This window comes from Tiliqua scincoides, chromosome 5, assembly GCF_035046505.1.
Source record: "Tiliqua scincoides isolate rTilSci1 chromosome 5, rTilSci1.hap2, whole genome shotgun sequence".
NCBI classification, from domain to species: domain Eukaryota; kingdom Metazoa; phylum Chordata; class Lepidosauria; order Squamata; family Scincidae; genus Tiliqua; species Tiliqua scincoides.
In genome coordinates, this window is record NC_089825.1 from 92,208,029 (window position 1) to 92,235,273 (window position 27,245).

Genomic DNA, 27,245 nt, shown 5'->3' on the forward strand with positions numbered 1-27,245 from the left:
AGTAGGAGGGCAGTGAAAATGCTTCTGAGACTTAATGTTTTTAATTTTATTTTATTTCAACTCCTTTTCTATCCTGCCTTTTTACATTCAGATGCACTCAAAACACTGTACATGAAAAGTTAACACTAAAAATCATTATAAAATTACAAACAGCAATTTGTTGTGCTTAGTGTGTTCAAGTGCTTCACAAACACTATTTCATAAATCCTTAGCCTTGTAAGGTGAGTACTATAGGAAGCAGAGGCCCAGTACTATTAAACTTTTCAGCACTGAGGCAATTGGGCATGTGCTGCATTCTGTGGTGGTGGGGGGCAGTCCCAGAGGTCTCCTCAAGTTAAGGGAATGTTTGTTCCCTTACCTTGTGGCTGCATCAGTGCTGGAAAGTTAAATAGGATTGGGCCCTGGGTTATCTAAGGCTACCTGGTTAGTTCACAGCTAAGGCAAGAGCTGAATTGAAAACTTTCAGCTTTTGCCACTGTACGAGCTCTGTTGCATCCAGATAGCACTAGCTGGCCAAAGTATCAAATGATGCTCCACTGCTAGGAAAGACAAGATCCTCAGTAAAAAGATTAAAACTGGCCCCCTGCTTTGGTTCAAAATCAGTTCCAGCTGTTTCCTGAACCAGACCCTAACACATTTCTTATTCTTCAGCTACATTATTTTAAGCCACATGCCTTTGTTCAGCATATGTGTCTAGATAAGAACAGGAGGTACACAGTTCTTGCTGATTCCCCCCCCCACACACACACACTTTAAAAGGTGGGAGACCAGTAACAAAGCTAGAGTCAACATTAGCTGGCTCCTGCTTTGAACAATTCTTCGATATTTAGGACTCTTCCTGCTTTTGAAGGCTTCCTGCTTTTGAAGGCGCAAACACTGGAATGTTGAAGGGGTCCCATCCCCCTATCCTCACTTTCATTCAAGAGTCTAGCAGAGAATATTTCTTCCTTCAGAAAGCAGAGTCCTCAGCAGTGAGGGTCTGCAGCGCTGAAGTTGCCAGCGAGCGTAGAGCAAAGGTAGGCACATCCGGCTTCAGGACCAGGAAGAGCTGGTGCTGCTTGCTGTGGATGGCATAGGCCTTGTGTGTGTTGCAGACCATGTAGCAGTGCTGAGGACAATGAGAGAAACCAGCCTGGAATTCTTCCTGCAAAGGGACTAAAGGCAAAGACAAGATGTTTGGCTCCATGAGCTACAGCAGAGGCACAGAGAAGAGTTGTGAATGAGTTTGCTGAACTGGACAAAACACCCCAAGAATCTTTGGTTTTAATTGCTTTTGTAAACCAGTTTCTAGCCTACCAGATTACAAAAATATGGAAGAGATGCCATGCTTGTTCCTTTTCTCACTGAACAAAACATTCCAAATAATATGAAAACCTGAATACTTTGGTGCCAGTGGAAGCTTTTCCTGATGTACACAGCACACATTGAAGTGTACAAGCCAGACTATAACCATGGGCGGCCGGGGGGGGGGGGGGAGAACAGGACAATGCTGAAGTCCTTCTATTCCCATCACAGTTCCAGTATCATTTCTATAGCCTCCATTTGTGTGTGTGCGTTTTTCCTTTCTTTATAAAGGGTCAACACAACATTTAACATGGTTTGACCCTTGGTTTTGAAAACAGTTCAATTTACAAATGCTTCATAATTTCAAATAGTGGATAGTGACTTTTTTATGCACTGCATACAAAGCTATGGTAAGCTTGCCATATGGCGGACACAGTCAGGAGCCACTGCTATCGATGCTCACCTGTGTTCCCTTCTGGCTTCTCACAGGGAAAGTACAAGGAGATTACAAAGGCATAGAAGGAGCGGAGGGCACAAAGCCGACTCTTTAGGGGCATCTCAGATCCTGTGAGAAAGGAGAAAAGGTGTGAGACAGACTTGGGGGCAGAGGATTAAGGACAGATGGGATATTTTGAGTAGTAGCCCATCCCCTCCCAGATGGCTCAAGATAAGGTTAGAATGGTTAATCGGTTTACAAGATTCACTGGCTAGGTGGGCTGTCTAGTATAGCACTTGAAATGTTCTGGCTAGACAGAAGGAGTAAAAATCAACAATGAATCCAGGTGTTGCTGCAAAGCAGATTGAACTCAAACTAGATGGAGAAAGGGTTATGTAGTCTGCTTCAAATGGCATGGCCCTGTCTGTGAAGCAAGTGGGAAGAGTAACCCACATCAGGATACCCTTCCCCAGCAAGGGAGAAGAGTTGTGTTCTCTTTGTCAGTGCCCACTCCAAAACACCTGACATACCTTCAGTCCAGGTACCATGAGGCTGCACTGTAAAGAGGCTTTTTTTCTGCTCTTGGTTGATCAACAACAGTCTGTAATGGTAAAGGCAAAAACAACCCTCAAATAGCCTGTACGCTTTTGCCAAGAAAGAATGAAACATGCATGATCCCAGTCCCTTATAGGAATTTGGATGTAAACAACAGATTAATGCTTCTCTATGCCTTCCCTGTATCTGAAGTGATGGAAGACTTACCCCAGAATCCCAGGAGCGAGACTGATGCCTGGAGGGAGGTAGCGAAGAGAGGCTCTGGCACTTGCCTTCAGGAGGTCAAGCAGTGGTTGCCAAAATTGCTTTACTAGCTACCAGCAGGGAAAGAGAGAGATCATTAGTAATGACTCATCCCACCTTTCTGGCTAGCTTTCACCATTTAATAATTCTATGCCCATTTCAGGGCCCAATCCTATCCAATTTTCCAGCACTGGTGCAGATGCAATGCAGCCCCAAGATAAGGGAAAAATGTTCCCATGCTTTAAGGAGGCCTCTGTGACTGCTGCCCCACCACAAGATGCAGTGCGTGCCCCATTGGCACAGTTGCACCGGCATTGGAAAATTGGATAGGATTGGGCTGTCAGTCTCCCATGCAATTCAACAACAGTGGTGTGGTGGAGACAGAATCCTATCAAGCCAAAGGACTGCCCACGTGCAGCTTTGATATCTGTACCCCTCACCTCATCAGCCAGGTACTGTAAGGATGGATTTGGCCCACATAGCAGTACTGCTTCCAAACCAGGCACAAGCTGAAAGGTCAAGAAGCGGTGGGGAACCTGTTGGAATTAAGAGACATGGAGAATCAGAGAAAACAGGACTCATCTACAGCCTGCTTCTCCTTGAATCCATCAATTTGCTTACCGTGGGACTGCCATGAGGAAGATAAACAGGCAGATCACGGGAAGTGTGAGGGGGCAGTGAGCACACCAGCCACACCAGCAGCATAGCCTCCTGGGCTGAAAGCTGCCACCACTGTTCTGTTGCACACAACACCCGACCTCCCACAAGCAGACTGCCAAACCGTGACTCGGCTGCAGAGGCAAAGGCTTCCAGGCACTCCTGAATCAGGAAAGAACAACAGGTCAGGAAGGTTTGCCCACACACACAAGCTACAGCTCTTGCAAGAATCAGCAGCTGGCTGATTTAAGCCAGGTTCTAACAGCACAGAGTTACTGTCTTAGCAAATCTTTAATATTACATTTTCAATCTTTAGCTTCCCCATCAGTGAAAACGATGTAAGTAGCACATACTCTCCTCTCAAAGAGATCATACCCCCAAAAGATTATGACAGGGTCTCCATGTCTTTTCTGAATGCCTCTAGCTACCCCAAGATCAGCAAATACCTCCAATGGCAAAAGAGTCTGCCATCAGTTCAAATAATTACAGGAATTTGGAGAAATCTCAGGTCTTCACTGAACATGGTCATAATGGGAAGAACTACATGTTATATGAGTGTTTTCCATAACAATGCTGCCCAGCTAATGGCAATGTGGTGGGGGAGGGAATCTGCAGGGGAGAATCAGCTAGCAAGGTTAAGGGACTTACATACTTGTTTACATTTAAAAAATTTATAGAACTTCGTGGATGCAAAAAGTCCTTTAGATATGATTTGCAAGATAGGACACAAGGAATTGGGCAGGGGAAAGAACAAGACAAAGGAAACCTTCCCCTTTTCATGGCCTCCAGTATATCCCTTTGTCTCCAGCTCTCCCTTGCCCAGTCCTTTCTCCTCAGTTACCCAATTGCTCACACTCCCATTTACCCACTTCTCCATTATCTCTTCTCCTTGCCTTCTCTCCCTACTTCCTTCTTTGTGCTACAGAAATGCACCTACCCAGCAAACACACCAGATGGGGTTCCAGCTGATACAGAAAATGTGGTTAGTGACTCTGAAAGGCAGGCTCTTCTCTAAAGTCACCCTAGAGGTAATTAGGGCTTGGAATCCTGCCATACTGTGTATTGGGAAAACCCTGTTTATACCAAATAAAAAATAGGGTATGCCCTGCTTTGGAAGGGAGTCAGGCCAGGCTCACCTGCAGGATGGCCCTGGAGGGCAACACAGCACATTCCACACATTGGGTCAGGTCAGCGCTACATTTTCCTGGCTCTAAGAAACTGTCAATCAGTTTGTAACATGCCTGGAAGGGAAACATTTCATATTTAATACTCAAGGGATAAAAATACACCTGGAACACTTAGAATAGGCAACAATAATGAGCTAAACATAGTTTGGAAGATAAAACTGTAAAAAAGAAATAAAAAGAATCCTGTTGCTAAGATCTCACTTCCCATCTTTTGCCATGAAATAACAGTTGTCTTCATACAGTGACTATACATTTCCAGGAGGCACTCTAGCTCAAACTTCGGTAGACTCTCTGAAGGGGCTGCAAAACAGGCACCAAGAATGCCCATGAGCCATTTAGACTTGATACAAAGGCAGCAACAGGTGACTCACTCAACTGATTGAAGTTTCCCAAGGAAAAGAGTGACAGTCTCCCCAAAATATGGCTGTGCCACTTGGTTCCAGTCCCACTGCAAAATCCCCCTGCAGCCCACATGTCCACCAATATAACCCACACTTACTTCCTTTACCCTCCTCCACATCTTCCAGCAATCTTTGGTTCATACGTTACCTTCAAGTCCTTTTTGAGTCGTTCAATATTCCGTGCATTTATCAGTTCCTCGAGGCCCAACACTAGCACCTGCAGACACAACCCCATACCTTTACTCGAAAGAGCACACAGAAAGAGTCCTCTCAAAAGATAAGTGGCTTTGTAACCCTCAGCTTGGTGCATGTGCGTTCTAAGGCAGTGGTTGTCAAACTTTTAGCAACGGGTCTCACTTTTTAGAATGAGAATCTGTCAGGATCCAGTGGAAGTGATGTCATGACCAGAAGTGACATCATCAAGCAGGAAAACATTTAACAATCCTAGGCTGCAAGCTTACCCACACTTACCCAGAGTAAGCCCCATTGAGTATCATTATTAAAAGCTTATATATAGTAGCCTGTTAAAAGTACAGCTCTGTAACATATCCCCAAATGCATTCACATTCCATGGGAGCATCAAGTCTAATATATTAAAAATAAAATATTGAAATGAATGGGGACCCACTTGAAATTGGCTCATGCCTCAAACAGTGGGTCCCGACCGAGCCAAAACTTGTGGGAATTCTAGCAGCCCATGTTCAAGATCACACCTTGTTCCTTCTGATTAATTTATCTGGAATGACCACTATTTTAATCCATGCTCACATCACAATTATAATGCAAACTAGAATTCCCATCCCATCCATGAATATCTGTTGAAAAGGTCAGGAAGAAATCTACATTTCAGCATCCTAACTGCAGTGCAAAAGAATGGGACAGGCATGCTCTGAGGTTACTAATGCATACAAAGTCAGCTGCTTAGTGGGCAAGGCTTAGCAGCTTGGGCAAGAGAAAGGGCTGGGAACTGAGAGTCCTTGGTTCAATGGGACGGGATCTGTTTTCAGGGAAAACAGGTGCTAGCAAGACAGGGCTTTTCCATGCTTTGTCTGGATCAAACAAGCTGCAAAAGGCTTTGTCATTTTATGTCACCAAAGGCAGATCAACTCCAAGCACAGTGATAACGTAAGGCCCTATGGCTGAAGAGGATCAGTGATGTGCTTGCTCATGTACACAAAGAGCCATATCTATATAGAACAAAGTACCATTTCAATTGCACCAGCTGTCACACACTTGGAATTATTTCCCCACCACCACCATCCCAGTGGATTGGACTCCTCTCCTAATTTCCCTTTACAGACTGAGACTAAAATGACATTCTTTTCATCACCTTTGATTGCTTACCATGGCACTGAAGACATTCTCAAGGAGCCTCCCAAGGCTAAAATCGCTATCAGCTTCATCTGAAGACAGGACAATGAGAGTGATGCTGAAAACACCAACATAAAATGTAGAGGGAGGGATATGAGAGACAGGCTACAGCTTTGAAGACCAGAGAAGCTCTGCACTGTGCATGCTGGAACTTTCACAGATGCTGCCTATACATACTGCCTATGTAATGCTGTCCATACAAGAGATGTCTACTATCATGGTGGCTAGTGACTAGAGAAAGAGAGAAAGAGAGTAAGATGCATCATGCCTGCATATAACCTTAGTATTCCGAGCCTATAAATACTCTGAAGCATCTTAATTATTGCAGAAAAAAAATTAGTCTTGTGTACTGCAGATACAGCTGAAGAGTACACACAACAGTCAGTTACTAATAAGACAGCAGTTCTTGGGGCACAAGCAGGCTTAATTCTCTGCTCACCTGTTGTGAAATACTTTCCACACCACACGTGTATTCTCTGTGCAGGCGGCTGTCAGTAGGACGTCCAAGTTGGAGCCAAACATGTGAACCCCGTTCAGGGAGCCAATCACAGAGAAAGGCAGCTAAGAAAGAGCAAATATATACCATCTGTTGATCTCATTCAATACTGTCCACTCTTGCTGGCAGCGGCTCTCCAATATCTCAGGCAGTGGCCTAGTCCTGATACCTGAAATCCTTTGCCTGGAGATGCCAGGGATTTAACCCAAGAATTGTCTGCAAGCAAAGCATGCATTATTGTTTTCCACATTTATATATCAGCCTTCTTCCCTAGTACACAAGGGAGTGTGCATGGCTCCTCCCCCCTCCTTTTATCCTCATAACAACCTTGTGAGGTAGATTAAATTGAGAGACAGTGACTGTCCAAAGTCACCAGGGACACTTCATGGCTGAGGAGGGATTTGAACACTTCATCCTGGTTCAAGTCTGACATTCTTACCACATTAGCAGTGCACTCTCCCAGCACTGCCCTATGGGCTTTTGCATACTGCCAATAATACTTTTGGCATACAAAGTGCGTTACAGTGATCAGTTTCAGACCCACAACCACCTGTGATATAGGTTTCTTACGCTGCAATCCTACACACTTACCTGGGAGTAATTCCTGTTTCACTCAACAGGGCTTATTTCTGAGTAGACAGGACTAGGAAAGTACTGCAACATTAATATGACCAATTCCAAAGCAGCTACGTGGCTGTCATTGTTGAAGACTCTTCATGTCATAAGCAATTCTATGCGCATTCACTGAGAAGTAAGCCGTACTGAACAAAGTGAACCCATGAAGCTGCTTTATAGCAAGTCTGATTATGGTTGCATTGTGTTGCACATACATTTTCCAGTAACTGTGCATAGGACTGCAGCCATATAGTGCAATCCTATGCAAGGAGGCCTCCTCAAGTTGAGAAATTGTTCGTTCCCTTGCCTTGAGGCTGCATCAACAGTTGGAAAGTTGGAAAGGACAGGACCCTTACTCCAAGCTCAACGTGGACAGAACTGCTAAGCTCTGGTTTAGCAGTCTCCGACTGCTCCTCGCTTGCCAAGGATTTAAGTCCAGAGCAATTTCGCAGCCTGACTCCCTGAGATCTTTACAGCTGCAGATGCCAGGGACTGAACCTGAGACTCTCAACAAGGCCTGAGCTATGGATAATCCTGACACACAGAACTACCTTTTACAGAGGTAGGGCCCAATCCTATCCAACTTCCCAGCACCAATGCAGCTATGCCAAAGGGACATTCACTGCATCCTGTGGGGAAGCAGTCACAGAGGCCTCCTCAAGGGAATGCTTTTTCCCTTACCTTGCGGCTGCATTGCAGCTGCATCAACACTGGAAAGTTAGATCGGATTGCGCCTCTAGGTTGCAATCCTATTCACATTTACCTGGGAGTAAGCCCCACTGACTATGATGGGGCTTACTTCTAAGTAGACATGCATAGGATTGAGCTCTATGGTCCCTTTGGAGAGCAGCCCTCCAAGCAGGGGACTGTGGCTGCCATCCTGTCCACACTTACCTGGGAGTAAGCCCCACTGACTATGATGGGGCTTACTTCTGAGTAGACACGCATGGGAGTGGGCTGCGCCTCTGCAAGCATCAGGCTGAGCCTTCGGGGCTCCCTGGACCGAAGAGCAGCGGAGGAGCCTCACCCACCTGCGCCTTGGCAGAGCCGCCCCGGCTCCTGCAGTAGAGGGGGACTCCGCTGCTGGCCGTGAGGCAGAGCAGCGTCACGGAGCCCCCCGCCTCCTCCCACATCCTTCAGGCGCAAGGTCGCCGGCACTCGCGGGCCACGCGGGCGGGGGCTCCGCGGCTGGGTCTCTGCCCGCTCTTCCTAGACTCCCTGCCCTCTACCGACCCGGCTCCTTCTACTCAGGGCCACCATCTTGGTCGCCCGCTCCATGCCTGCGAGGAGGGGGTGCAAGCCGCACAGTTGTCATGGTAACAGTCGCCCTTTCCTGATTGGCTACTTCCTCCGACTGCTCCTTCTGCTCAGGGCCGCCATCTTGGGCGCCCTCTACATACTCGGGGGATACAAGCGGCGCCGTTGTCATGGTAACAGACGCCCTTTCCTGATTGGCTACTTCCCCCTCCTTCCTCCCAGGACTCCATTTCGTTCCAGGAAGGAGGACAGGGCATCTTTAGCGAACCTGGAGGGGAAGGGGGTGGGAGCTCGCGCATGCGCAGGGGGGTGTTTACCACGCGTGCGTGCCTCTCGTGGAGCGGACCCGAAGGGAATCACTTCCGGCGAAGCCAGGGAGGTGGAGGAGTCGGACGTCAGCGGCGGGTATGGTGGCTGCTGGGGGGGGCGGGTTTAGTGAGGGAGGGGAACCAAAGCCTGGGGGCGGTGCTGGAGGGGAGGCCGTTGAAGGGGAGGAAGGCCGTTGATGGGCCTTTGCTGCCCCTTTGGCTTTAGGGTTCCTTCCTGCTGGGCCTCCCCGCCCCAGTGTATGCCGGGTGTGGAGGGGGCAGAGACCAGCAGGAAGCTGCCTGCCTCATAGGCTCTAGTGCAGCTGTTTTCAACCAGTGCGCTGTGGCCCACTGGTGCGTACCTGTGGCTGGTCTCCAGGTGTGGCCACAGGAATTTGGGGGAGTTTAATTTACTAGTAAGGTTCTTAGGGATGTGAGCCCCCCCCCACTGGCAGCAGGGTGTGCCTTGTCAATTTTTTTAAAAAACTGCTGGTTGCCCTGAAAATTTTAGCACCTGGTCAGTGTGTGGGGAGATAAGAAAAGGTTGAAAATCACTGCCCTTGTGAATTTTTTTTTTTTTGCACAGAGGTCTCAAAAGTCACCAGCAAATCACCAGTTAGAGATGTGTTCATGAATATCACCGTTAAAAACAAATGACCAAAGATCCTCCACTTTCTTCCTGAATTTGGGGGTTGCCTGTATAGCAGTGGTTCTCAACCAGTTGGAGTTGAGGTGGTGTCTGGTGATACTCACGGGACACCTACCGCCCAGCAACAAGACCAGGAACGTGACACAACTGACAGCAGTAGGAGGCTTGGCTCGGCAGGCAGAGCACTAAAGCATACTTTTCTGCGCTCAGAAAAGCTCTCCTCTCCACCCTGAGCCTCTTAACTGGTTTTTGTTGCATCACATCTGGCCTCCCAACCCAGAAGTAACTGGCGATGTCATCATCACCAGTTACTTCTAGTGGTACTTTGATTAGGTGGACCATGCGAAGTGTTACGGTGGAGGACAAATGTTGAGAAACACTGCTATATAGACATTGATGGGCAGTTGATTGAGAATAAATAAAAGGATTGTGGTACGTAATGTGCCATTAACTTGTGGAAATCATTGCCACAAGATGCAGTGATGGGACATTGGAGCGGATGTCTTTGAAAGGTTGTTGGATGGACTTGCAGCCTATCAGTTATTGTACTATGATAGATAATGGATTTTCACTTATAGAAACTGTCTTTGAATGCTGGTTGATGGGGGTGTGAGGACACAGCTGTTGTGGCCTTTATGTTCTCCAGATGGGCTTTCTGAAAGGGATTAGTCAACCACTGTGGGGAAAGGATATTGTTGACTTTTTCTTACGATCGTTCTGTGTTCACTACTAGCTTTAAAATCCTTTTCCCTTCCCCTTTGTTTGCTTGTTTGTCAGTTGAGACTTCCTCTCATGTAACTCCCCTCCATGTGTTTTATTCAAAGGAATGCCTATCATTCCTTTGACACTTAATAAATATGACACTTAATATGACACTTAATTCCTTTGACACTTAATAAATATGAAACAGTCTCTGACTTCAACCTTGTTTGTCACCATGTTGTTTTGTTTTCCTACTCTACTGGGTAGCTGGAGGAGATGGTGGTTCCAGCACTGGACATGCCTGCTCAGCCCATGGGGATGGTGGCCGATGTAGTCTTCGTCATTGAGGGCACTGCCAATCTTGGGCCCTACTTTGAGGTCTTGCGCAAGAACTACCTTCTTCCTGCCATTGAGTGAGTTATCACAGGGTTCCATGGTACTTCTGTTGGCATTCAACAAGGAAGGAGAGGCTCATGAAAGCTGTTCTTGTGGGGAAGGTAGTGCTATGAAAGCATCTTTTTTTGGGGGGGGGAGAACAGTACAATGATTAACTGTATTGTTACTAAGAGCTGATCTAAGAAAGCAGTAGATTATAAAGCACACACTTGTTTCCAGGAATGCCTCTTCTAATGCATGAGGTCCAATGGCTGAGATTAACTTTGGCTAGCTTGGGAAACTGCAGTTTGAGAACAGATTCGGTGAACAGTTCAAGGCAAGTCTCTCTCTCACTCTGGCCTTTTTCCACATCTGTAAAATAAAATACATAATGACTTGCTTTGCAGTGTGGCTGTGTTGATTACTTACAGCCCAGTCCTAATCAACTTTCCAGTACTGATGCAGCCGTGCCAGGTGATGGGCAGTCATGGATTCAAAGGAAGTTGAGGGATGTTTGTTCCCTTACTTTGGGGTTGCACTGCAGTCCCATTGGCACTGGAAAATTGGTTAGGATTGGGTTGTGAGAGGACTGAAAGTGACTTGTGTACTAAAGAGGCCACATAAGTAGATCATGTGTTTTTATTTAAATATATAATTACAAATCGTGCAACAGTATCAAAATAGTAGTGCTTCTTTCTTGATAAATGTGTATAGGATTGCCAACTGGTTGTGTAATCCTGTGCATTTCATGGGAATAAGCCTCACTGAGATTTGACTTCTGAGTAAACTTACATTGGACCATGATAGTGCATCATTTACTCAAACATTTTTAGCCTACCTTTCAGCCTTGAAAGGGTTCCTGAAATGGCTTACAGTGATATGTTAAAACCAGTATAAAAGCATAAGCATAATTGGAACAGTAGCAATAAAGCAAAAACAAAGCAGAAAAATAAATCAGTTTAGTAAAGAAAAGTAGTGCTAACACATGCCTGGCAAAATGAAAACCTCTTAACTAGCAATTCAAAAAGCAATTCAAAAAGAGGAGTAAATAGACCTCCTGGGGCACAGAGTTCCAAAGTGGGGGCTGCAGTCAAGAAGACCCTGTCACATATCCCCCCCCCTCACCATCCTAATTGCATATTTAAAGGTGGAGAAGCAGGGCCTGTAAAGAGGGTATTCAGTCTTTGATTACCCCTTTGCATTCCTTTAGATTTACTTTCTAGTAAGTATGTATAGGAATAAGGAGCCTGGAAATAAGGTGCATCCCAAAAAGTGCTGTTGGGTTTTTTTACAGCTGAAGGTAGGTAGCTGTAAAAATACAAGGAATTGCTAATCTTCCACATTCCAAATTGCTTGGCCTTCAAAGGAAGGTAAACAGAAGGGGGAAACCCTGTAATATTTAACTAGTACCAATAATCAAGCTGACTTTAACAGTATAACTACTGATATGGGAACCTAAATTAGGTGAAAAACACAATATAAAGGCCCCCTGTGTTGTTTGCAGTTTATCCTTGCCTTTGGAAACTGGGAAGTGGTAAAATATGGCAAATAACTATATTGGAATAATTAATTTAATTAATTAACAGTATTTATATATCGCTTTTCAACTAAAAGTTCACAAAGCGGTTTACAGAGAAAAATCAAACAACTAATGGCTCCCTGTCCCAAAAGGGCTCACAATCTAAAAAGGTGCAAAAAGAACACCAGCAGGCAGCCACTAGAAAAGACACTGCTGGAGTGAGGTGGGCCAGTTACTCTCCCCCTGCTAAAAAGAGGAGCACCCACATGAAAAAGTGTCTCTTGCCCAATTAGCAGGGGAATAATGGTAATAAAGGCGAATTCTGTGATTTTTCTACCACTTTCACAAGTATGTAGCTAATTGCTACTTTCCATGAACTGTGCTTGGAGTATTCCATTGTGAGACAGCTCTCCTCCCACCCCCATAATTTCTGTCTTTCTGAGATATTCTTCTCTTATTTCCAGGTACTTTAATGGTGGTCCCCCAGCTGAAACAGATTTTGGAGGAGATGTGAGTTTATAAGACCCCTTTTGGTGTTACTTGTGAATTGAGGTAGTGAGCAGGCTCTGAAGCTTGCCTTTCTGCAATCATAAGTGCTTCAAGGATTAGTTTAGATTAACCCCAAATCTATGGTTTGCAGAAGTGGGGAGGGGGTTTGGATCAGCTAATGCTTCCATAAGGAAGCACACCTCACTCTTTAAGAACCATAGCAGGACCTGATCTTGAGGCTTCAGTGGTAAGAACTCATGGGTTTGGAGCAAGGAACAAAAAGAGAGGTCAGATTTCCAGAAGTAAAAGCTTCTACTTCTGGAAATCGTTGGCTTCCAAATAGGTGATGGTTGTTTGATTTCATCCCGTTGATATCCCGCCCTTCCTCCAAGGATCTCAGTGTGGTGGAATTCTCTGTTTCAATGACCCTGAGAAGCCGTAACTTGCATAATGTCTCCCAGTTCTTCTTGACTGAGCAGATCCTTAAATTCTAGGTTCTCCAGTATTGATGTTTGTACTTGTAATATAGCTTCTAGGGGTGTGACTGGTAACAAGTTGGTCAGCAGGCACAGGCACACTATTGCAAGATGGTGCATGTTTGCACAGCTTTGTAAGAACTAATTCCAACGGTCACATTTTGTCTGTCCAGAGTAGATCCAGGAACACTCCTATAAACCTAGAACATGCTTTCAAAGCTTGCAGCAAGTGCACATTCAGTCATCAACTTCTAATTGGGGGTGTTGGTTCCCTAGAAGGTGCCAAGAGCTATGATCCTTCCCACTGGCTGCTGGAAAGTCTGCATAAACCTTTAGGCTCAGAAGTTTTGGCAAAATTTGGCAAAAAAGGAAAAAAAATCATTGACTTTTGCTTACCTTTCTCAACCATCAGAGGAAACAGTTCCTTCTCTTATGAAATCTAGGCATGTGACAGATGCTTTACATGCTGCAATGGAAGCCAGAGTCCCTGATTAGCAACACAGTCACAGCCTGTACTGTACTGAAAACACAGTGTTCCTTCTCTGATGAAACTGTCTCTTCCAAAAGCCAGTCTTCATAGCCGACTAATTCCACCCACCTGTCTCCCCTGCAGTATGGTGGTACCCAGTACAGCCTGGTGGTGTTCAACACTGTGGATTGTGCCCCTGAATCCTATGTGCAGTGCCACGCACCAACTAGCAGCGCTTATGAATTCGTCACGTGGCTTGACAACATTCAGTGAGTCTGGGAGGGCAGATGATGGAGGGAGATGGTTCTGTATTGATGCAACTTAATTTTGCATTAGAGAAGGGGCCTCCAAACTGTTGCCCACGGGCTGGATTTGGCATCATGAAAAAGCTATCTGGTTGCAGTGCTTTCCATTCTGCACCACAGCCACCTTTCTTTGTGCCCGATTGTCTCCTGCCCTCACACCAGGCAGCCACTGCCTCCATGAAGTCGGGGCGCAGAGGCATCTGGGGTGACCAGCATCTGAAGCAGCAGCTTGGTGCAAGGCTGCGAGACAATCGGGCATGAAGAAAGATGGCTGCAACATGGAACGAAAAGCGCCATGCCCAGACATCTTTTTCTTGATGCAGTGGGCTGCGGTTTGGAGACCACTGCATTAGAGGTTGTAATTCCATGTGCCATGGTTGAAATAGCAGAAGAATCTGGGGCCTCAGTTGTGGCCTGTTGGGATCAGGAAAGATCTTCTAGAATAGTGTTTCTCAACCTGTGGGTTGGGACCCACTAGGTGGGTCGTGAGCCAATTTCAGGTGGGTCCCCATTCATTTCAATATTTTATTTTTAATATGTTATGCACTTGATGCTACTGTAGTATATGACTACACTTGGGGAAATGTTACAGATCTGTACTTTTAACAGGCTATTATGTATATGCTTTTAACAATGAGTAAATGGGACTTACTCCTGGGTAAGCGGGGGGTGGGATTGCAGTTTAGGATTGTTAAAAATTTTCATGCCTAATAATGTCACTTCCAGTCATGACATAACTTCTGGTGGGTCCTGATAGATTATCTTTCTAAAAAGTGGGTCCTGTTGCTAAAAGCTTGAGAACCACTGTTTTAGAAGATTAGTATAGCAAATGTTTGTGGGAAAGCTGAATGAAACGAAATACAAAGCCGTAAATTGGTTATCAGTGGGGCCTTAAGTAGATTCCTGAAAAAGTCCATATTAGATCTTAGCAGAAGGACAAGTTTCTTTGGATCAACTCTGAGCTCTCGTATATATAGCTTTGCCTCCTTGGTATTGAAGTGTAGTATTTGGAGAGTTTTGATGTAGATGTTCAGGGAAGTGTAAAGAATGGACCACTAGATGGATTAGGGGTCTGACTTGGTTTACCAACTTTGTATTTGCCTGGACTTTGTTTGTGGCTTGAGAATGAGGCCTTTGGTTCCCAGCATTGGTCCTGTGATCATTCTTGACATCTTGCTCCTAGATTCGTGGGTGGTGGTGGCGAAAGCTGCAGTCTTATCTCAGAAGGGCTCAGCACAGCTCTGCAACTCTTTGATGATTTCAAGAAGATGCGAGAGCAAATGTAAGTGTTGTTTTTGGGGAGGGTGAACAGAAACCCAGAAGTCAGGATGCAATCTAGTATACATGCAGGCACCCATCTGTTTGTAATATCTGCAAGTGATGAGTCATATTAAAATTGCAAAATGTTTTATGTGTTTTGTGGTTTCAGAGTTATTTTGCAAAATGGGTGGAAACCTTGTTAAGTAAAAGCTGCATTCCATGTTTTCTCATGGCGTTTTGGGGACCCATTTGCCATTTTGGTCTGTGATTCATGAATATAGAGATAACAGGCTGCTGGGACAGAATGTGTGTCTCTGGGCCAGCTATGGAAGCCCTGTCCTTTTACTTCATTAATTTGAAATAATAGTGCACGCTTCTCCCTTCCCAGCCAGTGAGAAGTTTCAGGGATTACAGTACCAGGATTTTATTTTGTTTGGATAAGGGAGCACTGAAGACTTAGGGTGTCTTTTTTTGGTAATTGTTTTATGTACAAATAGATACAATCAGAGAGTGAAGGGAAATATACTTCTAAACAGACAGTACCACCTCTTCAGATTCTCAGGGAAGCGCTTACACTGTTCCCTTATAATCCCTAGATCCACCTAATGCCAGCTAAACTCTTTGTGTGCCTTCTCTCTCCCTCTCCCCATTCAAACTGTCAACTATTATATTTCACATTCTTTCATCTGCTCTGCAAAGCTCTGGTCTGGCGACACACCTTCCCTCTGCCCACGAAATCCCACGAAGTTGTGCACTTTACAGGGTTTCCCTCTCTGCTCAACAAACCTTGCTTGGGAGAGGGTGGGGTCTGCATTTTCTAAGCATGTCCCAGATTTTTCTTCAGATTCAGCTATCTGATCAGTGCCATATGAATCAACCTTCAGTTCTGGATGAAGATATAAACCTGAAAAAGCATGCACAACAATAAAGACAATTAGCTGGCTTTCCTCTTTCAGGGAATGATGAACCCCAGCTGCTGTAAGGAGGAAGTTGTGAACTGAAAGCTTAGAGTCAGTTTCTTGAATTGGTGTATGAAGCAGTTGTGGTCTAGATCCCTACTGCTCCGTAAAGTGTCTACTTGCCAAGCCCCCACCCTCCAGGTAAAATGCCTGTTCATGGAACCACTGCAGCCATTAAAAGAATATGAAGGCTCTCTTTTTAAATCTCTGCTCGCATCAGGCATCTCTTTATGCAAAATACACAGCTACAAAGGCAGAGGAAGCTCCTATATTGTACGGAGGTCTAAACGCTAGTTGGGATCAATTAACAACATTCCACGGCATGTCCTTCCCCAGGCCTCACCTCTTGTATCTTTCTTTTCATAGAGGCCCCACACATAAGGTCTGCATCCTTATCTGTAACTCCCCACCGTACCTGCTTCCAGCTGTGGAGAGTACCACATACTCAGGTTATACAACAGAGAACCTGGTGCAGAAGATTGGTGAGGTGAGTGGAAGGTGCTTCATGTCAACTTGGGTTCCTAATTTCTTCAGAATTATGAGTAAGGCATGCTGGGTTCCAGTAATTTGTTGCCTTTTGCAGGGATCCTGAAAAGGCACTGGGTGAGCCAAATAGTTTAGAACTGAAGATGTCTGTAAGATAGGAACTTCATTTTTTTAATCTTCAGGGCAGTGGGTCCCAAACTGTGTGCTGTGGTGCCTAAGGACGCCACAGTGAACTCACAAGTGAAAATGTGGTGAAAATGTGATTCACAGCTTTGCACAAAAGAAAAATGCAGGTAGTTAAGCTGTGAGAAGGCTAGTGACAGTCCTTGCCTTAAGCTGAGATTTCCCATGCAACTTGGAACCTCATCTGCCTATTTGGGAATTAATTTGGTTAAAGAAAAGGGGAACAGGATACTGGAATTTTGGCATCTCTACCAAGGGTGGATTCAGCTCAGTGGTTTAGAGTGTGCAGTAATAAGATTTGCGTGCTTATGAGAAGGAGGTTTGCACTAAAGGAGGAGGAAAGACCTTCTGTATTGTGTGAGTATCAGTTGCCAATGTGCTGAAAGAGCTGTTGGAGCCAGAATGCCTCAGGGATTGGGGGAAGAGCAACCTTTAGAGGCCTCTCTTCCCTGTGATTTCAGGGTTAGAATCAGTGTGATGCTCTCTCTAACTTTTATTTCTCAGCGAGGGATCCATTTTTCCATTATCTCCCCACGAAAGTTGCCTGCCCTGCGCATTCTCTTTGAGAAGGCCGTGATCGGGAATATGATGGAAACCCAACTCAAGGACTACAGCCAGGATCCCCGACATATGATCCTTATCCGTGGCATGGTGCTGCCAGGTAAGCCCCAGCCTGGAACTGAGCAGCTGGTGGAAACAAAGAAGTGGCATGCTTGGGAGTTGCAAGCTGAACAGTCTGGCCTGGGAAGTTAAATGGACAGAGGAATGCATGAGACTGACAGCCCCCCCCCCAGAGCCTACCTGGCTCTCTAAAACACTTTTGTTGGAGAATCTTTCAGACTTAGAAGTTCTGTCCAGCCTTTCTATTTGCAAAGAGAGTTTTCAAAATGTGTGAGCGAAATACCCAGTGAGATCCTTCCAGCAGAGTTCCCATGTTAGGTCATTGCAACAAAAATGACACCAGAGTCTTGTGGTACCTAAAGACTAACAGCTTTATTGTAGCATATGCTTTCATGGATTGTAGTCCACAGCAATTTATGCTGCATCTGTTGGTCTTTAAGGCACCGTAAGAGTCTCTTATTGTTTTTAGTGAGAGCCTGTTTTCATTGAGAGACCAGCTGGATGAGAAATCCTAGGCTTGGAGTTCCAGTGTCCTGCATAGTCCCTGCAATTAGCAGAAGCAGATTAAATTGTGCACTAGTAAAGCTTATGTTCAAAAGTTCTTGAATATACGAATCATGGAATCCAGCTGTTCTTGGAACAGATTATGCATGCATCCATGTGTATAGTGCAGAGGACACACACAGCTCTGGTTATAGTGTTGTAACCAGCAGAGATGGGGTAAATGGGGATTTTATCTATTTGAATGTTATATCCTGCCTTGCTGTGCTCAAGCGTAGCTAATATATTTTTTAAAAAATCTATAAAGCAATTTGTGCAAAAAGATACTAAGGATAAATGTTAGAATCTCCCAGTGGAAAAATTCAGGTGATGGTGCTAATCCCTCTATCTGCTACTGACAGTGTTTGCTGTTTATTTCCTACATTTATTTATCACCTTTCTGCCTGTGTGTCAAGGCTGTTGACAGCGATGGCATACCATCTCATAGGCATGGGAGGGGAAGGGGGAAATCAGCAAATATAGGGACACATTCTTTACATAGTGTGACCTAATTGTTAAAAGTGTCAGGTGGAGTGGCTACTAAGAGAGAGGATGGGGGGGGGTAGAAGCAAATGGCACTTAGTCCCTGGGACACAGCTGGGTTGGCAACTACGGTGCCATTCTTGGGCCCTCTCTTGCTACTCTCAGTTGATATTATCCAGTGGCCACAGCCACAATGGCAAATGGAGGTCAGATGTTGTTCCCTCCAGTCATGGCTGGCAGTAGATATTGACTGTCCCTGCAGCAACAGGGCTGATTTTTGTGGGATGGAAGAATTACCTGTTACTAATATCATCCCCCCCCCCCATTTTTCTGTCTGCAGTAGGAGGAGGAACTGCCACTAATAATCTGCCCCCCAAACAGACTGTTCCCCAGCCACAGCTCCCCACAGTCTCGCCACAGCTTCCCGCTGCACCGCCCCAAAACCTTCCGCCAGTTTCCCAACCATATCAGGTAAGTTCTTTGCCCTGAGAGGCAGGGATGGGATCCTGCCTTTTAAAATGCACTCCTTGTTCTAGCATCTGGTTTTTGCTTTAGGTTACACCATCCACGACCCTCACTGCAGCCCAGGCAGCTGCTCAATCAGCTGTGGAGGCTGCCAAGAACCAGAAAGCTGGCTTAGGCACCCGCTGTAAGTCTCTGTCTGCCCGGCCTGGGCAAAATCTTATGGGGAGGAGAGGTGAGGAGGTATAAGAGGTGGGTGAGGGTAGCTGCTTCCATGACTGTCTTGCCTTCTCTCTCCTCTGTAGTCCCCTCCTTGAACCCCATGCAGCCTGCCTTCAGCCAAGCTCCTGCACAGACTCTCCCAGCAGGTTCAGTCCCAGCCCTGCCCCCAAAACTCCCCACCTCTTCACAGCCCAGCCTGGTTTCCACGGTAACTACAGGCTCTGGCCTGCTGGTCCAGCCACCTGTACAGCCTCCACCACAGCCTGGTGCCTCAGCAATGGTATGTGTGAGCCTTAATAGCTTAGGGTACACTGGTGTGTGCTGAATGAGAACCCTTAACCTTAGTATAAACCCTTCCCCCCTTCCCTGTGCAATGTGACTTGGAGAAGCCAGCAGTTGTTCACCTCCATTGATCTGATATTTTTCACTGCCGTGTTCCTGGTGGCAGCATGGCTGAGATGTGGATTGGGACTGCCAACAAGTCTGTCCTCAGCAAGCCAAAACAAAAAGGTTGAACAGGAAATGGCCAGGATTCTGCCATGTTTGGAAGCCACCTTCCCACTGGTCAAGTTCAATAACCTGAACCTGGCCGGGGGCGAAGGGCTTTGAGGTGGTGACAGCTTGCGAGGCTCACACCCTGATGCTGTTCAAAAAACCTGACTGAATGTCTCCCAGAACTGGAGAGAGCGCACTTTTGCAAGCTGGCAACCTAGAGGTGCTGGTGACAGAAGGGAGAGGAAGGAAGAGCCCAGGTTCTTTGCCCACCCTTCCCATTATCAAAGGAATCGCCCCAGTTGAAGAGTAGGAAGCTAGAGTCAAACAGGTGCCCATTAGCAGGAGAGGGAATTTCCACCCTAGAATTGAAAGAAGAAGAAATGGGGGAAGCAGTGATTTACTTACTGCAACTTCCAAGAAGCAGCTGGCCCACCTTTGACTGTTGTTCATCTCTGCTCCCCAGCCCAGTAGCGTGCCTCCCAGCAGCATGAACGTGACCCAGCCGGCACAGGCACAAATTGGGGCAACCCAGCAGTCAGTCACAAACAAGGTGATGGCGTGGAGCGGTGTGCTGGAGTGGCAAGAGGTGAGGGCTGAATTTTGAAGGTGGGTCATGTGCTGAGAACGACATGTTTTTTATCCTGGCATCTTTTCACTGTCCGGTTCCTCTTTTCCCCCAGAAGCCCAAGCCAGCTTCTGTGGATTCCAACACCAAGCTCACTCGTTCCCTACCCTGCCAGGTGTACGTCAATCAAGGAGAAAATTTGTAAGTGTCTTGTTGGTGTCACGGGGGGGGGGGGGGGACACAGTAGTCCAGGGGCATTGTTTAGGGGTGGTCAGGGAGATTTTGTTAACTGGAATTCTAGTGGGTGTTGGTAGCCAGACAAAGAGCTGACATGGTGGGTGTCTTTGTTGTCATTGTTATGGAGGAGTCAGAGTTGGGAGAGAGAACACATCAGAAGTGCAATGAGTAGAGAGTAACAGTTGTCTTCTAGTCCCAGCTTGGCTATGTTCTCTTGGCAAGTTTAGGGAACAGAAAAGTAGAAGGGATAAGGAGAAGTCCTTGTTCATAAACCTACAAAATTAATGCAGCAGCCTTCATAATTTGGAGTGAGTTAAATTCAGTGGGAAAGCTAAGGGATCTAGTACCTGTGGGCACACATTTTTTTTTTTACACCCCCGGGGCCAGATGCCCAGAACATCCCACCCCACCCCCCCAGGTTGTCCAGGAGATCTGAGGTGACCATCTTGTGCCTCAGAACTCCTCCTGGATGGGCTTCTGAGTACCCACCTATCTTGGGATATGCCATCAGGGGTGCAGATTAGCACCCCTTCAAGGCCTGGTACCTGGGGCATGTACCTCCGTCCCCCTTTAGCTACACCACTGGCTAAATTATTTATTTAGAAAAACCATATCCCACCCTTCCCCTGAGACCCAGGAGACTTACAGTGTATAAAATGAAAAACAATATATTAATTTTTTTTTTGAATATTCATATAATGCTCTTTTGTTTATCAAAGCAATTTACTTAGCAAAGGAATGATAAGATGGTTGCCTTATTCCAAAGCACTTAACAGCTAAAAAGAGACACAGAGGGGAGACAACAGAAGAAGGGAAAGGGAGACACGGAAAACAGGAAGAATATGTGACTGATGCACAGATACTGGGATTTTTGTGACAGTATTGTGCTGCTTCCTACCAAGCCAGTGGGGGAGGGGGTGTCTCAGCAGCCCACCGCTACTTCCTGGTGGCTGAAAAATACATTTGCGGGAAGGGTGTAATGGCAGCTGGTCCTTGTCAGACCAGTGGAGGGGACCTTGATAGGCTTGCTTGTCCCTCTGCTGCTGCTTGATGGAAGTGGGATGAGGGGGTGTGGGGTTCTGGCCCCAAGTGGTTATGGTCTGGAGACTTGTTGGATTAAGATCCCTTCTTTTCTGAGAAATTAGTTGTTTTGGTGCTGAGAGCAGGGGTTTTGGGTAGAATGACTTCTTTTCTGAACACCCTTCCCAAAAGGCACACCAATTCATATTGAAAAAAGGAGAAAATGGAAAGCGTACCCCAAAGGTGCTGAAAGGAAATGATTTTATTTTAGGCCACATTAGCTACATGTAGTATTGTGTTGAATTTGTCTTGCAGTCATCTCTGAGGACAAGGTGTGTTTTGGTTAAAATGCATGAGGTACAATAACAAGTCACGGAGTATTATATTAAACTTTTTCAGCACCTTGGTATTATTCATCTCCCCAAGTTACAGCCACTAGGTCACGACTGCCTTGGTTAATTTTGTTGTCCTAGGGTATGTGGGCTTTTGATAAAACCACCTTGCTGAAACTGAGCAGGTCTTGAACTGGTCTGTGCCTGGATGAGTGACTATCTGGGGACATCAGGTTCAGCACCTTGAGCTCCTTAATGGAAGGAAAGCAGGATGTAAATATGTATTTATTTACACTTTGTGCACATATGCATACACTTTTAATGTGATGTAAAGACCTTCCCCCATCCCCAGAGCAGTTTAAGCTGAATGGTCCGTATTTGGATGGGTGATTATCTCCATTATGGGTGTGTGTGTGTGTGTGTGTGTGTGTGCATGTTTCAGATTTTGTTTCAAACTGCACTTATAAACGGCTCACCAAATCTTGGAAATGAATCTAAACTGAACATGATAACATACGAATAGTAGCAAGCAACTGATTTGCCTCCCTTTTCCCCTTCTAGGAAGGCAGAGCAGTGGCCCCAGAAGCTTATCATGCAGCTGATCCCACAGCAACTCCTGGTAAGGGAAGAGGTTGTGGCAGTTGTGGGTGGAGGGTACCCTAATGCTGTACTCCTGTTTGTCATCCTTTGCGGATTTCATGGTTCACTTATTTTACTGCTCCCAAAGGTAAAATGGGGGGGGGGGGGGCTGTAATAGCCCTGCCATACACAGTTTGTTTTATTTGTTAAAATACTTAAATCATAGCTTTCCATATGTTAAAGCAGCTTACAGTAGTCAGTTCTTCCAAAAAACAATAAGCTGTGTAAAAACTGCATTATGGTGGCTCTCTGGTAGAATGACTCTCTAGCAGTGTCATGGTTTCCCCCAAATCTGCCTTCATCTGACACCACTCTCTAGGGCAGGCGTCTCCAAACTTCTCAGTACAAGGGCCACATTATAGCCACATTGTGTATATTATACATTTTCGCGAGCCAAAAAAAAAAATCAGTTTTATTAATGAGTGAATGAAATTTAAATGAATGAATAAGTTTTATTTGGATTTTTTTTGTAATTGGCATGATATGATTCAGAACAAAAGAGAAATGTGACAATTACAAAGAAAAAAATGCCATACTTAAACTGAGAAATAACATATAATGAGTAATAATGTCAAACATTATCAAATGCTCTGGCAAAAAAGTCAAGTTGCTGAGGGCCGGATATGGCCCCCGGGCCGCAGTTTGGAGACCCCTGCTCTAGGGCCAAGGTATTACGGTGTGGGCTGCGCAGCAAGCTCTGGATCCTGATGGGTCACTCTGTTGCTTCCGTGCAGACAACTCTGGGCCCCCTCTTCCGCAACTCGCGCATGGTGCAGTTCCACTTCACGAATAAGGACCTGGAATCGCTAAAGGGACTCTATCGTATCATGGGCAATGGATTTGTAAGGCACTGCAGAGCTGCAAACTATGGTAGAATCATAAGTTTGGGGGAGGATTCAGAGTGGGGGATGGGCCTGCCTGATTTGGTGAGGGGCATGATCTCCTCAGTGAGGTTTGGTCATAAGGGTTACACATTGCTATGGTAGTGTTGGATGGGTAGATTTAAACTTGTGGGTAGAGGTTCTTGCCCATGGGATGAAGCCTGGCAATTGCAGTTGCCACATCTGAGTCCATAAGAGTTGGATCCATAAGAGTTGGATTTCTCTAAGAGTTGCTTCTTAGTCCTGGGGTAGAGCCTTACAGCACAATCCTATGCATTTCTATTCAGTCTTCCTGTGTCCAGCAGGGCTTACTCCCAGGAAAGCGTGTATAGGATTGCAGCCTTGTGAATCAGACTTCTTGCCCCTGCTTGAGGATGGAGGGCAGTGTTTCAGTTCTTGCTGGAGCAGATTTTTTAGCAAATGAGCTTCTTCTCGTTCTATGAGCAGGCGGGCTGTGTGCATTTCCCTCACACGACCCCTTGTGAGGTGCGGGTGCTGATGCTGCTGTATTCCTCTAAGAAGAAGATCTTCATGGGGCTCATTCCCTATGACCAGAGTGGCTTTGTCAATGGCATTCGGCAGGTGATCACAAATCACAAGCAAGTGCAGCAACAAAAGGTAAGGAGTTGTCTCCTTGTGTTCTCTCACTTCCACACTTTATCTTCAAAGGATGCATGGTGGGGGGGCTCTTCCCCAGATACTTTGGCTCTCCATATGGTGATCTCGCGAACTCTTTTGACTATCATAGCACACTGTCTCCCACTTTACATTGAGCTGAATCAGAAAAGATGCCACTGTATGTTCCAGGACCAGGGACCTCTCTGTGCTTCTAGTGGCTTTTCATATTCCTGCTTGATGCATGAATGAACTTGGCTTTAAGACCCTCTCAGACATTCAGCTGTTCCATATGAGCCTTATTTAAAAAAAAAAAAAAAAAAGTTGTACCCTACCTTTCCAGCTGAAAGGGGCCCACAGTGACTAAGAACATCTTGAAATATTCCAGTAAATCATGAATCCAAAGAAAATTGTTTAAAATCAGAAACCACCATGCAGACAATAAAAGGGAAGAGAAATGCAGCACTAAGACACACATAACCCAGCCTAAAAACAGAGTGACTTGGGGAGCAAGTGGGAGATTGTGGGTTGTTTCTTAACTTTTTAGGATGGGTGGGTGGAGGAGTTGTATGAATGTAGTGCAGTGGTTTGGTTTGCTGTGAGCTTGAGTCACTTCTTAGTGTATTCTACCTTACTTTTAACTCCTGATGCAGTCTCTTGTGCACCTTTTTTGTTTGGATTTGTTTCTCTCCAAGTTTGCTCTTGCATTTGCCTTTTGTCTCTCAGAAAGCTTCCAGTGTGGGAAAGGTCTAGGCTCTTCTGGCTTGAGTGATGCCAGCCCACCCCAAGAAGGTCACTTCTGCTGACCTGGAACTTTTCCCCATTGCTCTCTCCCTCTGTGCTTATTTCTCCTGTGTCTCCCTCTCTTCACAGCAGTTGGGGGGGTCCCAGCCCCTGGGATCCACCCCCAGCACACAAACCTTCTTGCCAAAGCAGCCTGGCGCTTTGCCAGTGGCACAGGGGGTCCAGCAGCAGGTAAGAAGGTGGATGAGATGAGCTTCTTTATGCCATGTAGAGGGGAATAGCCAGATAAGGAAGAGGGCAAACCCTATGGGCAGTCTGTCTGGCCTTGGAACTACTGATCTCTCTGTTTCCTTCGCTTTCTCTCACACACTTGTCCCTGTCTTTTCCTGCAGATGGCAGGGCAACAGGTGAGCCCTGGGATGCCTCAGGTGGGGCTCCTAGAAGAACAGCAACGGCAGCAGGGCCTGGTGAGTCTCTCATGGAGGTAGGGCTGGGGTAGGCCTCTGCTGCGGGCAGGTGGACTCACCCTGTCCAGAAAACTTGGCAATCCTGTAAAGGCTGGGCTATCTGATGCTTAGTTAGGCAGCAAACTCGATACAATGGCATCTCTGCAGTGGACGGACCAGTTAGAGGGGGTTGCTTAATGAAGTATCAGTTAAGCAAGCTGCCTGCCCACCTCTGAGCCCCTCTCTCTCACCTGCTCGACAGGGCTTCCTTCACAGCACCTCACGACCCTCTTTTCTTCACAAGGGCCTCGAGGAATGGCAGTGTTCTACTTCCTTCCATAGGACAATTTTATAAGGAAGGAAGTGGAACATCTCTCTTCCTAGTGGGCCCTTGTGAAAAGGAAAAGAGGACAGAGAGGCACTGGCAGGGGGAACCTTGTCCAGTTCAGGAAGGAGCCGGGGGTGTGGGGGAGCCCTGGGCATGGTGAAAGTTTTGTGAACTGGCACATTCGACTAACTGGCATCCCCCTATTCCAGCCAGATAACACGGTTTTTACTGTATTTCTCTTTTCCATTTTCCCAGTTGCAACTCCGAGTGCAGCAACCACAAGCAGCCGCCCCTCCTAACAACCAGCCTCCTCAAGCCCAAGGCCCTCCACAAACTGGACCACAGGCCACTCAAGGGGGTGCCATGCTTAGGCCACAGAACCCTGGCGCCAACCCTCAGCTCCGCAGCCTCCTCCTGAGCCAACAGCCAGTGAGTACTCGCTCCTCTCTGCTGACACCTTAGTTTTTTTGTCTGTCTTGTTTGGGAACTGCCTTTGATTTGGAGCTGTACAAGGATGGATCTGGTTCTGAGCTAGAAGCTTCTTCTTAGCCTTTCAGAGTAGAAGATGCCCCATGATCCTCTCCTCCCTGAGAGCCAGCAGACTCTTTTCCTTTGATGGGGGGGAGGGCATCATGAAAAGAATAACTCCTTCTGTCAGTGTAAGAAGTAAAGCTAAGCAGACTGCTTTATCTCTTCTGATGGATGAGTCAATCTATCTGCTAGAGAAGGGATGGCAACGGGATCAAAAACTGCCAGAGAACAGAGAGGTGCCATAATATCAGTCAAATGGACCATGTGGGTGGAGGAGACTGGGGATTTAATCATCCATGCACGATCTGACGGAAGGATGTGCAGAGACACAGTCATGTTGTGAGTGGGGTGGTGTCCATTTTTCAGCCTCACTGGGCAAGAACCTGGCTCCTGGGAGGTAGATGGCATCAGAGATGACAGAGAGTCCAGCATCCTTATCAGTAAGACCTCCTCTTCCTCCCCCCGCCCTTCTTGCCTTTTTTAATATACAGCCTCAACCCGGAGTTCCTCAGTCCCAGCAACCTCTCCACCACCTCCAGCAAGGCTCTCCAGGCATGTTACCACACCAACCTATGGGGCAGGCTTTGGGGCATCAACCTCCTGGACAACAGCAGCTCCAACTTGCAGGGCAGCCCCTCATGCACCAAGCCCCTGGGCAACAGTGGCCAGCACAGATGGCACCACGGGCACCATTGCCAGGTATGGTGTGTGTGTGTGTGTGTGTGTGTGTGTGTTTAAATCTGCACCCCACCCCTCCCTCTTCTACCAGTGAAAGTTGTTCCATTATTCCTCCCCAGGTCAGATGCTAATGAACACTGGTCCTCGGGGTCCTGTACCCCAACCAGGCTTGCAGCAGGTTCCAGCACCCAGCATCATGGAGGATGACATTCTGCGGGACCTCATCTGACGGTGGAAGTTCTTGCTTTTGTGGCACTCGGCATTTGGATGGTTTCTAGATTGGGAAGACTGTTTCCCTTTTAGAGAATATTCCTTTTTTCGTGTGTGTAAATTCTTTTCCCCACTTGTTAATAAATATCCTTGTCCCTTCCTATCTTGGTCTTTATTGAGAGAGGCTGCCATCCACTACTGCCATGCTAAGTATTTTGCCTGCCCGTCTTCATCTCCTCCTCTCCACTGCCCTTTTCAAGAACCACCAGGCTCTAGTGCATTTACTACAGCTGGGCAGAGAACCACAGAATCATAACCCCAGCCCTTGAACTTCCTGTGCAACTCTTCACTGAACTCGAGGATTGTGGATACCATTATTCATGCTTCCCCGAATGTCTGTGATTTCTAGAAAGAACAAGTGGGGAAGGTAAGAACTTTTTTTGTTAATATGTATTTCACACAGAAATATGAGCTAAGAACTTGGTGAGGTCAAATAATAAAGCAAGGTGATTGC

The 27,245-nt window shown here is 46.3% G+C and overlaps 2 protein-coding genes across 6 annotated transcripts; one reads left to right on the plus strand and one right to left on the minus strand.

The window, feature by feature from the left end:
- Positions 1-35: 35 nt before the first annotated feature.
- FUZ (fuzzy planar cell polarity protein) lies at positions 36-8,883 on the minus strand. 2 transcript variants are annotated; one of them, XM_066628243.1, is made up of 11 exons: positions 8,820-8,883; positions 6,574-6,695; positions 6,108-6,192; positions 4,912-4,980; positions 4,312-4,416; positions 3,140-3,337; positions 2,959-3,054; positions 2,483-2,589; positions 2,251-2,321; positions 1,748-1,849; positions 36-1,155 (listed from the first exon to the last, which is right to left on the minus strand). In XM_066628243.1, exons 2-11 carry the CDS (start codon positions 6,654-6,656, stop codon positions 950-952), a joined length of 1,122 nt encoding a protein of 373 aa, XP_066484340.1. In that variant the 5' UTR covers positions 6,657-6,695; positions 8,820-8,883; the 3' UTR covers positions 36-949. The 2 variants fall into 2 exon arrangements, with proteins under 2 accessions (XP_066484340.1, XP_066484339.1); XM_066628242.1 differs by lacking the exon at positions 8,820-8,883 and adding an exon at positions 8,277-8,604.
- Positions 8,827-26,891, plus strand: MED25 (mediator complex subunit 25). 4 transcript variants are annotated; one of them, XM_066628238.1, is made up of 20 exons: positions 8,827-8,907; positions 10,429-10,574; positions 12,520-12,565; positions 13,634-13,758; positions 14,978-15,076; positions 16,380-16,500; positions 17,187-17,343; positions 18,667-18,797; positions 18,882-18,975; positions 19,094-19,290; positions 19,969-20,091; positions 20,186-20,271; positions 22,221-22,278; positions 23,033-23,140; positions 23,627-23,797; positions 24,668-24,769; positions 24,931-25,005; positions 25,568-25,741; positions 26,335-26,542; positions 26,641-26,891. In XM_066628238.1, exons 2-20 carry the CDS (start codon positions 10,438-10,440, stop codon positions 26,748-26,750), a joined length of 2,322 nt encoding a protein of 773 aa, XP_066484335.1. In that variant the 5' UTR covers positions 8,827-8,907; positions 10,429-10,437; the 3' UTR covers positions 26,751-26,891. The 4 variants fall into 4 exon arrangements, with proteins under 4 accessions (XP_066484335.1, XP_066484338.1, XP_066484336.1 ...); XM_066628239.1 differs by lacking the exon at positions 8,827-8,907 and adding an exon at positions 9,931-9,971; XM_066628240.1 differs by lacking the exon at positions 8,827-8,907 and adding an exon at positions 10,777-10,873 and having other exon boundaries at positions 10,487-10,574.
- Positions 26,892-27,245: the final 354 nt, after the last annotated feature.

What these genes read in the sequence shown, in the direction of transcription:
- MED25 (XM_066628238.1), top strand. Translation starts at nt 10,438, where the DNA reads ATGGTGGTTCCAGCACTGGACATGCCTGCTCAGCCCATGGGGATGGTG. An exon ending in CCGTGGCATGGTGCTGCCAG is followed by an intron (nt 17,344 to 18,666) that starts GTAAGCCCCAGC and finishes TTCTGTCTGCAG; the next exon opens with TAGGAGGAGGAACTGCCACT. An exon ending in TCCTCCTGAGCCAACAGCCA is followed by an intron (nt 25,742 to 26,334) that starts GTGAGTACTCGC and finishes TTTAATATACAG; the next exon opens with CCTCAACCCGGAGTTCCTCA.
- FUZ (XM_066628242.1), bottom strand. Translation starts at nt 8,378, where the DNA reads ATGTGGGAGGAGGCGGGGGGCTCCGTGACGCTGCTCTGCCTCACGGCC. An exon ending in GCGGCTCTGCCAAGGCGCAG is followed by an intron (nt 6,696 to 8,276) that starts GTGGGTGAGGCT and finishes GCTCTTTCTTAG; the next exon opens with CTGCCTTTCTCTGTGATTGG. An exon ending in TCATGGTACCTGGACTGAAG is followed by an intron (nt 1,850 to 2,250) that starts GTATGTCAGGTG and finishes CCTTTCTCACAG; the next exon opens with GATCTGAGATGCCCCTAAAG.